The following is an 11,213-nucleotide window of genomic DNA, read 5'->3' as shown; positions in this document are numbered from 1 at the left end:
TCTATCGCGTATGCAAGTTGCTGTCTCCGCAAGTGTCGAGATGCATCAGACGATCGAAAACCTGACGACAGGAAGCGCTTTAGAGTTTGGCGCCTTCCAAGGCAAACTCCTGAGAATACGTAAGTGATGTAGACCACCGCGCTAGCGATAGATTAAAAGGCAGTGAACTATCAGCGATCAGAGGAGTCGCGGAGTCGCGGAGTCACTGTGACTGAGTGGCAGGGGATGGGCTGGGAGAGATGGGATACGTACCCAGTCCCAGCCAGGGGCCATCATCCTGAATCGAGGCTTGGCTTGCGGGTTTCGTCCGCTCTGCAGGGTGGTGTCTGGCATTTCGTCGACGAAGACGACCAACTCCAAGTCAGACTGCTCTCAGAAATGGCAAGAAACCAAGTTCTGGGTAAACACTTTGGCGCCAAGCAACTTTGGATGAAAGGCAGTGCGAGCGTGTGTATTCGTACCCTACGTATCCGCAAGCAGACAGTATTGACGCATGCAAAAGCACTCCATCAAGGGCAGTAATGACCCGGCCGGGCCAGGTCCGACAGTACCAGGCTGGCCATGTTCGAACCGGGGATGCACCGATACATCAGAATTCAACGGCAGCAGAACGCCCCGTGGGCTCGGGACGAGTGGGCGGCGCTGATACGGGCGGACCATTCGCCCGCTTGCCAGGTGCTGTGTACATACAAGCAGGACTAGGTTCATTTGGCCGTCTCGTTTGGTTTTTTATTTGACAGCTGGCTGACTTGGGTTATTTTTCTCCTCATCCCGTTCCAGGGCCCCTGAAGGTGACGGGGAAGAGGATATGAGGATATTGCCGGAGGGTTGGTGCGTCGCCCACTCCGTCCCGCAACAGGATATGGATGAAAATGCGACGCTGAAAACCGGGGGAAAGGTTGAGCTGACCCGTCAATAATTGTCCAAGGTTGTCATGGGTCTTACAATGAACCCTTTTGGTGATGGTCGATGCGGCAGGGTGGATTATGGAGTTTCTGTATCTGTATCCGTATTCGTAGTGTAGGCCAGAACGGGGACTAAAGCAAGGTATCCGTAACGGTCAGGTAGGCTGGAAATTCGCAGGGCAGATTGTGTGAGGTGGGTGAAGAAGTAAAGGCGGCCGCACATCTCCAGGTAAGCTTTTCCACTTTGGACCGAAGCTCTGGTGGTCTTTGAATTCTCCCCTGCCTTAGAACCTGCAACCCCCCGACTTGAGGTGAATTCTCGCGGAAACACCTGCCTTAGCTGAGCTTCGACATAAGGTAGTAGCAGTCATCTGTTTGGTCAAAATTTTGACCCTTTGAGGCGTAGCGCTTTCCAGCTATGAACCTAGGGAGAGATGAGCGCCCGAGCGTTAATCAAGGCCATGGGCAACCGCATTACATAGATAGCGAGGGCATCAGAGTTGATGCTATCGTGTCTGCGCCTTACGCCTGCGCCTTCTGGTGTGCTGTGCCCTTCACTTTGGTGGACGATATCTGGGTCGAGGGTTGTCAGGTGGTGACGCGAGGTTAAACCAGCGAGGAATTCATCCAATCCAATCGAGTCCCAGCGCAGCGTTCTTGCTACCCCGCCGGCCGGGGCTGGGGTTCGAGCTGGAGCTGGTGCTGGTGGTAGACACAGCTGTGAGCTGGGAGCTGGGTCGTGAGGGGTTTCCACTAGCCAGTAACTGTGCCCGCTCTCGAGTGTTGCCAGGTCCAGGACTAGGGTTTCGAGAGTCTTGGACGGGGGTTGAAGCACCACCGGAGCCTTTCAGCATCCGGCGTTTTGGCGATGATGTAAAAATCGCCGGATTTCACTGCCCCGAAAAGCAGGGAGCCGAATCCTGGACCGGAAAGTGCCGAGCAACTACCAGTGGTCGAGGATCAGTGTTCCACACACACCGCTCAGCTTTGGGGGGCCCTAGGGGATTGGGTTGAGGGTTCCTCTGTCCTGGTTCTGGTTCGGGTCGGTCTGGGTCTGGCTCATTGTCTGCCCACTCGACCTAGTCGTAAAACCTAACCTACCGGCCGGTTAACTCTCCTTACCCGTACCTTACCGTGCCAAGCACCATCTTTCCGCTTATGGTATAAAATGGCCTTGTCGAGGTTTTTGGAATTGGCATTGAGTTTACCAGGGGCCTCGAGCAGACAGCAGGGTTTCGTGCGCGCTCACAGGCGTCTGTAACGGATTTCGATCCCCCTTGAACGAGGGTAGCGGCCTTGTAAGGCAAAGTACTCTGCAGAGGGCTCCTTTTTGGACGCTAAGCTGCTGTGTATAGCATCTCTAAGACGCCTTGCCCTGGTTCATCGTCGGTCAAGTGCGAAGTTAAGCCGAGCTGGATCGGAGAGGACTGGGGCGGGGGTAATGAAAGATGCTTGCTTGCTGGAGCTGGAAGAGGGCGGTTCAAGGCTGACGGAGTGGGCGAGGATGAGGAGAAGAGGGAGAAGAAGAAGAAGCACGGACTGTAGGCTGTCCCTTGATGCGCCTTATCCGTCTGCTCGATCCTGGTGTTGTGTGTTGGGCTGTGTGAAGCACGGATATGTCCTCCGTGTGGTGCCATGGTGCTCCTTTCTTAGAATGGAGGGAATCGAGTGAAGTGAAGCGGAAAGGCGGAGAATTGCTGCTCACCCTCGCCTTGCACTCAGTTCTATGCATATCGACGGCGAAGAGCAAGATGGAAGATGGCGTATGGATGGTGTATCAAGACGGTATGAAACCAACATTTCTCGAACCTAAGATGCAGTTGAAAGACGCCAGTCATGTGGAATGCCGTACTGAGGAGGTAGGTGTTTCTGTTGTACGTAGTAGTGTAGGTCTCCGTCCCTACTAAGCTATTCTGCGCTCCGTAGCGTAGATGATTTGTGGCGCAGAAATACTTTGACCAAAGTACCTTACGCTAGGTACGTTGGAAACTTAGCAGAAAGCAAGGAAGGCTGTAGCGTGACGGCGGGCTGTTTAGACGCTGCAGAAGCGGTGCAGGACCGATGCAGGAGATTTGTTCTAGCGCCGAAGATGGAATTTTCCAAGAGGTGAGGCGATCCCTCCCGTCCGGTGTTGGTGCTGCCATAGGTGGCAGGCGGGAATGGCAGTGTGTCGGGAGGATGAGGGGGTAAGACCGTACGGTCCCGTGAGAGACAGGGTACGTACTCCATATCATGTCCTCGTTCCCATGCTTTACCGACACCTGATATCCAAGGCACTCAACAGCCTCTAACCTCGACCCCAGGTGAAGTAGGAGCGTGTGTGCACCTCAGTTGCCTTAGGTAAGGAAAACCACGGACCTCAAGTCCGGCCCCCGGTGCCCCCCGATGACGGGCGGAAAGCACTGGCATTGGCAGGGTGCTTTGACACTTTCCCGCTCGCACCCACCAAGAGACCGAGGGGGACCGCAGAGACCGAGCCTCGAGGGGAGTGGGGGGTCCAGCCAATTCCCGGCGCTGTATCCCATTTCCAGTACGATTGCCCCGAAGAGCCCCAGCCAACCCCGAACATATCTTTAATAACCTGGTCGTCGCTCTTCTCTTTGATCGCGGACTGGGAGCACATCACTGGCCCCTCCGGCGGTAGTTCAAAACAAAAGAAATACAAGCTCAGGGGATGGACAAAACAAAGATAAGCTACATACTGACCTTACCTATCCGCACCACCCAATGTTAGTATGTATGTATCCGTACGTCCTCCGTACGTCCACCTTCAGGGAGGGAAAAGACCCGGCACCTTGCTGGGCCCTCTGCAAATCCCGCCTTCCGTCATCCACACAGATACCTTTCCTCTGGTTCCATCCGCCCACACCTGCTCAACTTCTCCCCTCCCTTGACCGCTCCGATGCCAATCCGGGCCAACATGCCTGTTCCCGGCTTTCACTTCTTCAATGGAAGCCATGAACGGGTCATCCATAGATAAACCTTTAATTGTCAGTAGTCTACGGTATGGCCTAGGCACGGTCCAAAAGAGTCCTACACGGGACATTGGCAAGACGCCACGTTACATGCTGTCTGGATGACCAGCCTCACAATTGGTTACATGGAGACGAAACGAACCAAGCTATTTGCTATCCACCTGATGTAATCCAGGGACTGGAGAGTATTCGGTCTGGCGTTACGGATACTTGGCAATCGTAACAAAAGCAAAAAAGACTGGCAAAACGACGCCGTCTAAACAAGCAGTGGTGGGGCTCGGGGGGATTCTGCAACGTCCAACGTCCAACCTCCTCCCACACACAGTCCACCTTCAAATACTTGTTCTATGGGATGCTTCGGGCCCGTGTTATTGGTTCTCACTTTGCTACCGGTTCAGTCTTGCCTCGTCTAGCCCGGACTTATCAGAGCCGGAATGTGGCTTCAAGTCTCATTTCTCATACTTCTCAGAGAACAGCAGAGTTGACGGTCTCGCCTGAACTATCCATACCGAGTCTCGGTCAGGCCGTCGTCCAACGATAGGGTTCATTCAAGTTTTTGTTCGGTAGATGGGCTTAGTTTGTGGCAAGACAACACGAAGTGGAGGGCGGGCTTCTTTGGAAGCTTCGAAAGCCCTTGATGGAAGCTTGTCAAAGTTGAGGCTGGAGAGTGTTTGACAAAAGGTGTCAGACCATGGCAATCACATGATATGCAGGTTGCTGACAGGAAGGGGGGGCTGAAATGAGAGCTCACTCGTTCGTCGCTTGGGACAGGATGGCTTCATAACCATGGACGGAAAGGGTCCGAGTCACGACCCAAGTCAATGAAGGACAGACCATTCCAGATGACTTGAGTTTATGGTTTCCCACGCTTTTTGGTCTAGATATGTATGGTTGGTTTACGTATGGGTGACGGGTCTGGTGCGATTATTGCATGTCAATGTTTGGATACCTCAGGTTTTGAAGATGAAAATTGAAGGGTCGACGGCGACTGGCTAGGTTGATTCAAAGTGATGTTCCCTGTCCTTGTAGGTCGTTGGCTCGGCGTGTCAACGAGCCGTTGTCATCCAAACACTCTGCACACTCGGAAACGACCCATTTTGGGCATAGTTGGGAAAGCTGGGAGACACGTGTGACTTCGGGATGCCGAAAGGAAGAGTAGAGTAGAGGGGAGTGAAGAGGGGCCGAAAAGATCGCCATGAGCTACGCAATACTAAGGTGACGTCCGCATGCATAGATAGTCAACGCGGAGCTTCAAGCTGAGCTTCCGGTGTGTACATACTTCATGTAGAAATACTTGGGTATGGCGAAGTACATTGGATGTGATGAGTTTCTTCCAAAGATTGTAGTATTTTTTGGGCATTGTGAGGGCGAGAGTGAATGCAATAGTGGGCAAAACCGCGCTCGAGGTGCCCGGGTGTTTTTTTTTTTTTTTACCCTCTTGAAACAAGGCAGAAAGAAGTTGCCTTACACCAGAGACACCCGTCGAAGCTTTTGTTGCCAGCGGGATGATACTCACTGACAACAATGTATGGTATGCCTGTCGGAGGCCAATTCATCGCTGTTTCCCTCTCTCGTTCCCCCTCTCTTGTCCTTGCCTCTTCTCTGCCTTTCTCCTCTTCTGTACTTCCTTCCATTTCCCGTTACCCCGTATTAACGCACGGAATCACGGATCACGGATCACAGACTTTGAGGAGAAATGGGAGGATACCTTGGAGTATGAGAAGGTGGGAGCATGAACGGGCGCATTGGGCTCAATCCAATCGCCAGGCGCGCATGGCCAAAACGGGGGGGTACGATGTAGTGTAGGCAGTGGGAGGGAAGGAGGAGGGGGGATTGCAGTCTGCTGCAGATGGGAACGCGGAGGGGGGAGGGGCACACGAGCGGGCAAACCGACAGGGGTCTAGGGAAAGACATTGGAAAGTGGAAACCCCATCTTGTGGGTATCCTGCCGTTTTCTGGGAGAGCTTCGAAAAGGGAAAGAAGAGGGATCTCCCCTGTCCCGTAGTCCCTGCACGGTCGATCACCACATGCTGACAGGGATCAGGCAAGGCAGGGTCTTGGCTGACGGTTTCTATCAGCCCGTCCAGTTGACACGCCAGTCCTCATTTGGCTGCGTCGAGCAGATGGGTGTGTTTCTAGTGGCTTCGGTGGGACTAAGTACCTTTTTTCGAGAAGTACAAACCTCTAAGCAAGTACTCTGCAGCTCGAGGGTACTTCAGTCGAAAGTGGGGTCATAGAGAGCTGATTGCTGGTGCCAGGCGAAAGCCGGAGTGGCCCACCCAACCGCGCTCTATGATCCATGGCAATGAGGTAAGGTACCTCCCTCACTTCACGCTAAGGAAAAGCGGAGGGTTGAGGATTGAGGATTTGAGGGTTTGATGGACTTTGCCTTTTCACGAGACACGCTCGGTTCTGAGCCATTTGCTAGCAACCTAAACATCCAGTCAGCCCTCTCAGCCGTGCCAAAAAAAAAAAAAAAACATAGACAGAAATGCACAATGCGTCTGCAGACACTCATGCAGCCATGGATTCGTTGAACATTGTACGAAGTGCCGTGGCCAGGCCTGGACTGTCTACCCAAGCTGAACGACTGACTGATTGACTTCTTGACTGACTTCACCCCGCAGCGCAGCGCAGCATCACATCGTACCTAGATGAGTAAGTAGCCAAGTACTTTCCAGATACTCAACCACGGTATAATCTACAGCCTGTATCTGTATTACTTGCGGGAAATGACATTGCTGATGCAAATGCAAGTGCATTCCGTCTTGATTGGGCTTCCTTGGCATGGCATGGCATACAAAGTGGATTGCGCCATTACTCTCATTGGAGAGCCTCTTTCTGAAATAGCAGATACCTATGGAGTGCAGGGAAGTGGCATCAAACCCAACCTTCAATTCAGTTACGGATACCTGTACTGCAGAGGTCCTTGACTTTTAAGGTACAGCTTGCTGCTCATGTGTACAAAGTAGTGAGCTTTCGTAATCTGGAACCGTGCCCATTGCTGTTACTGCTGTTCGATACGTTTTCAACGCTTTACCCCGGTCTCAAAAACATCCAGAGTGCGGTATTTTTTTTTCGTTGCGACTTTTCAAGTCTATCAGACAGCGATGCGATGCGAGGACCTGTTTAGCACGCCCTCTTTTTGCTTGGAAATACCGCCATCTCGCCTCAGGTTTCGACACGCAGCATACTTCTTCAAGGGCGAGGATATCCTGCCAGCAGCTCCCGCTATTCTGCACCTAAGTGTGGCTGCGGCAGGCCCTGCCTCCGACCACGGAGCCCAGCTGCCCATACCTACCTACCTACCTACTTACCTACTTACCTACCTACCTATAACTACTACTTCGTCGACCTTACTATCGCTACCGCTACTACTATTACTAATTAAAGCTATTCTTAACGTTAATATACTATAAAAAGAGAATAATTGCGAAGTTAACGATCCCTTTATTTACTAATACGATTATATAGAGTATAACTACCTACTTTATAACTAGCGCTACTCTATCCGAGGCTAGAGTAGTACTTAATAAGGCTACTTACAAAATAATAGTTACGATTAAAAGTAATAACGCCTCGTAAAGTTAACCTACCTAAATAATCATTATAAATCCTTAACTTCGTTTTAGCTTTTCGAGCGAGTTAATTAGGCAGCTGGGTAGCTAAGTAGCTAGGTAATTAAGCTAATTTAATAAAATCGTCGACTTAGGCTAATTCGTCGACTAAGGCTAATTCGTCGACTTAGGCTAATTCGTCGACTTAGGCTAGTACGTTAACTTAGGCTAATACGTCGATTATTATACTTTTTACTAAAATAATTTAAGTTAATTACTAGCCTCTGATTAGCCTAGCTTATTTAAATACTAACTACGCAGAGCCTAGCTTACGTATATGCCCAAGACTAGCGGTCGTGTAGCGGCCGCAGCTATACTTAGGTGTAGAATAGCGGGAGCTGCTGGCAGGATATCCTCGCCCTTCTTCAACATCGATTCGTCAAACTGACCCCGGTACGAGGCGCCACTCTTTCAAAGTAGCTCATCTCTCATTACCAAACATGAGATTCCCAGAAAAGTAAATGCCCACCATCTCACCTCCCACCGTCGTGCAGGTGGGGAGAAGAATCTCCCTTATCCATCCCATATGCCCTTGCCGCAATATGGATACCTTCTTTACAATTTGTCTGTGTGTCAAAGAGGAGAAGCCATGCCATCATCTCATTCTCGCAAAGCAAACAAACTGGGGGTCCCGGGTGTACGTATGCAGCACATGTTACCTGCCCAACCATGGTCATTCACCGGATCGCTCCTGCTAATATGCTGCTCATCTCATCGCCGTGATCCAGACCAGGGAGGAGGTAATTTGTAGATACACTGCAGAGACGCACATTGATAGGTACTTGCTTCTCTCCCATGAATACTCGAGGCTTCCACTCTCTATCCATAATACTACTACGAATACTTGGCAAGCATGGGAAGGTCCAACTCTAGCCCACATGTTCCGCTTGAACCTGGCTCTCCCCAGTTTCCTATCTGAACGGAGCTGGGAAGAGGCCGGCTCCAGCTTCCCCTTGCTCTTTTCTTCTCTGTCTGCCCGGTCACCTTCCGGTCGCCAAACTGCAGTGTCTTTCATACTAACGCAACGCAGTATCCTCAATGGTCAGATTTGGTATTCACTTCGCACTCTCAAAGGTGCTCTTTACATGTTAAATGATTACTAGGTGCTATCCCACGCGGTCTGGTTTGAGGTTGTATCGGATAAGAAGACGGATGTTGCTGCCATGCTCGCCCGCAAATGCGCTACGCCCTGCCCTACGGATTTCCATCCACGGTCATGCCTGTCCTGCATTGCCATTCTTCAATACCCCCGCCTTGCCTCTTTACGGTTTACCGGCACTGCCTTGCTCCCGATCCTTTGCCTGCCCGTAACCCTGGGACAAGTCTTCATTTCTCCGCCTTCTTCAGCAATCTTCCGGCCTGGATACTCCCTGCGCGAGAGCTCCCAAATCAGCTCACATTACCTCATGTCAACTCACTTTTGTGCAATCACTTGGCCAGTCAGCTCAAGGCAGAGCCTCCGCTGCGACTCCCGAGTTTCCAGGGACGGAAGCTTCGCCTTCCACCTGATGCGAACCCGGGTCATTCCTCGCTGCGATTCTCCCGCCTTTCCCGTCCCGTGTTGTGCACCAAGTACTCCGGTTACGCCCCAGTCCAGCCCACACGGGGAGAGAGGTTGACTTGTCTTGGCATCCGTCCCAATTACACCATCACTACATCTCTGCTCAAAGTTTAAACAAAGAAAAGAAGAAGAAAAGGGGAACAAACGTCAAAGCATCAACCTTTTCATGAGTCTATGCCAGGGCAACTCAGGTAGTCCCTTGAATACTACGTCGTTGAGCACTATACCCATCACCTTGTAGCGGACCCCAGGGGCTCAAGGGTCAAAGGACATACTCGTACGTGATATGCCAAGGCCAATCGCAACTTCCCATCGGTCGTGCTCGGGATCTGTTTTCCCTCCGACCCTGGCTGTGGTCACGGCCACGGCCACGGCTACGGTCACTCTACGGTCACGGTCACGGTGCTAACACTGCTGCGGCCGTGTTATCGGACGGGCGGCGTGGGCGTTCAGCGGTGGAGACTGAGGTGCGTATGGGCGTGAACGGGGAACGTTTCGTCGGAGCGCCTCATCCTATCACCGTTTGATCTCTTGCCGGCCGCCTCGCCGGATCCCTACCCAGCCACCGTCAACACGTGCTACAGCCTACCAACGCCTGATTGTTCGTAACTTCGTGCTCTTTCTTCTGCCGGGTCTTGCCTGCCTTAGCTACTAGGCAAGCACGATACCCTAAGGTGCAGATACATCGTAGTTGCGTTACCTTACAAGTACGCAGTCAGAGTACAAAGTAAGGTACCTTACCTCGCTCGACCAGCTTTACCTAATACGGACCGTTTTAGCGTTAACTATCCAGGTCCCCACTCATTGCCCGACCCCTCCATCGCTTCCCATCCTTCCCTCCGTGCCTTCCCATCGTCGCGCTCCCAGGGGACCGCGCCTGAGCTATTCGTATGAATGCTCCATGCCCGTAGTACGTACGGAGTACATCTCCTACTACGTAGGCATGTAGAGAAGTGAGGTGCTCACCTTGCCGCGCTTCCCCTTGCCCTGCCCCGCTCCTTCACCTCACCTCTCCTCACCTTGAGGTATTCCGTTCCGCACCCAACGCTCACCTTCCTTTCACTCCAAACCGTTCGCCCGACTTCTTCCCTCCATTCTAGCGCCATCTCCGGCTCTGTTCTACGGTTCTGCTACGGAAGCAGCCAGCCAACCAACCATCCGTTCACCGTGCTCAACAAATCCGCCCCTTACCACTACTAGCACCACTACTAGCACCACCACCATCACCACAGACACTCACCCCAAGAAGGAAAAGAATCGCAAAGAGATGCCGTCTACAGTCAAGAAAGCCCCCGAAACTTGCCCGTCCCAGCCGCACGGTCCTCGACCCCGAATCGAATTGGACCCTTTCTGGAAGCTTAACCAAAGCGCCATCTGCCAATCGAAATCATCAACGACGACCGCAGCGGTCATGCTTCATACTTAATCTCGCAAGCAGCCCGTGAGACGCCATGCTCCTCTCCCCCCTTGGTCGTTTCTCCGGTGCTTCACAAGACCATTCTGCTCTGTACTCCCGCTGGTCAGAGCGCAATGGCAGTCTACAGAAGTCCCCTCGCGACCATCCATCCGTCCCAACACGGGTCCATGGCTGAGGCCTGAAATGGTCAACCCATGGTCATCTTTATGCGGTTTGGAGCCTTCGCTGCAGTCCACGTGCTGGCTTGGCAATAGACAAGGTGTGATGGCTGTGTTGCAGCACTACTTGATGCCCGACTACACTTGCTATACAGTAGTACGTGCCAGCATCGTCAATGCAGCATTACGATACAACGACGGAACCGTAGGCACTGGTATCCGTCCGTACTCCGACCAGATTCCTTCTAACCGCCGCTCTCACTTTCTACAAGCCCAAGATATCACCGAGAAATCTTGGATGGCATCGGTGTGTGCGCCCGTATTCGATTGCTTGGTTCATGCGCGCAACACCACTCCCACATGTTATGGTGTGTACACAAACACACACATATGCATACGGATATACACACACGCTCACCCACTCACACATAGCGAAGCAGGAAAGGCACAAGAGAGGTCGAATGTCCCCTCCCTGCGAGTCAGCCCCGTGCAGAATCTGATGCATGGAAACATCTGAGACAGGCGGCTCGGGTTCGTGTGATGGCATCAAATGTATAGCTTTTTTTTTTTCTTGACAGAT

At 52.2% G+C, this 11,213-nt stretch overlaps 5 protein-coding genes across 5 annotated transcripts; 3 read left to right on the top strand and 2 right to left on the bottom strand.

The window, feature by feature from the left end:
- Positions 1–10: 10 nt before the first annotated feature.
- Positions 11–919, top strand: CLUP02_10156 (uncharacterized protein; the record flags this gene model as incomplete). Its single annotated transcript, XM_049289132.1, has 4 exons — positions 11–119; positions 182–439; positions 520–682; positions 781–919. The coding sequence occupies 4 exons, from the start codon at positions 11–13 to the stop codon at positions 917–919; spliced, it is 669 nt and encodes a 222-aa protein (XP_049146277.1).
- Positions 920–984: 65 nt separating this feature from the next.
- CLUP02_10155 (uncharacterized protein) lies at positions 985–2,542 on the bottom strand (the record flags this gene model as incomplete). The annotated part of the gene is made up of 8 exons (XM_049289131.1): positions 985–1,147; positions 1,212–1,321; positions 1,384–1,749; positions 1,800–1,848; positions 1,884–1,959; positions 2,039–2,149; positions 2,189–2,280; positions 2,334–2,542. The coding sequence occupies 8 exons, from the start codon at positions 2,540–2,542 to the stop codon at positions 985–987; spliced, it is 1,176 nt and encodes a 391-aa protein (XP_049146276.1).
- Positions 2,543–2,656: 114 nt separating this feature from the next.
- On the top strand, positions 2,657–4,378 carry CLUP02_10154 (uncharacterized protein; the record flags this gene model as incomplete). The annotated part of the gene is made up of 6 exons (XM_049289130.1): positions 2,657–2,764; positions 2,922–3,051; positions 3,246–3,548; positions 3,680–3,870; positions 3,990–4,065; positions 4,206–4,378. The coding sequence occupies 6 exons, from the start codon at positions 2,657–2,659 to the stop codon at positions 4,376–4,378; spliced, it is 981 nt and encodes a 326-aa protein (XP_049146275.1).
- Positions 4,379–4,428: 50 nt separating this feature from the next.
- CLUP02_10153 (uncharacterized protein) lies at positions 4,429–5,240 on the bottom strand (the record flags this gene model as incomplete). Its single annotated transcript, XM_049289129.1, has 5 exons — positions 4,429–4,540; positions 4,632–4,795; positions 4,830–4,902; positions 4,962–5,080; positions 5,160–5,240. 5 exons carry the CDS (start codon positions 5,238–5,240, stop codon positions 4,429–4,431), a joined length of 549 nt encoding a protein of 182 aa, XP_049146274.1.
- A 2,718-nt stretch (positions 5,241–7,958) lies between these two features.
- On the top strand, positions 7,959–11,150 carry CLUP02_10152 (uncharacterized protein; the record flags this gene model as incomplete). Its single annotated transcript, XM_049289128.1, has 11 exons — positions 7,959–7,991; positions 8,077–8,216; positions 8,276–8,476; positions 8,544–8,571; positions 8,601–8,905; positions 8,938–9,166; positions 9,310–9,525; positions 9,563–9,659; positions 10,084–10,466; positions 10,596–11,005; positions 11,066–11,150. 11 exons carry the CDS (start codon positions 7,959–7,961, stop codon positions 11,148–11,150), a joined length of 2,127 nt encoding a protein of 708 aa, XP_049146273.1.
- Between the last annotated feature and the right edge of the window lie 63 nt (positions 11,151–11,213).

The sequence above is a fragment of the Colletotrichum lupini genome, chromosome 5, assembly GCF_023278565.1.
Source record: "Colletotrichum lupini chromosome 5, complete sequence".
NCBI lineage: Eukaryota > Fungi > Ascomycota > Sordariomycetes > Glomerellales > Glomerellaceae > Colletotrichum > Colletotrichum lupini.
Note: the sequence above shows the minus strand (reverse complement) of the source record. Positions and strands in the feature narration are given on the sequence as shown.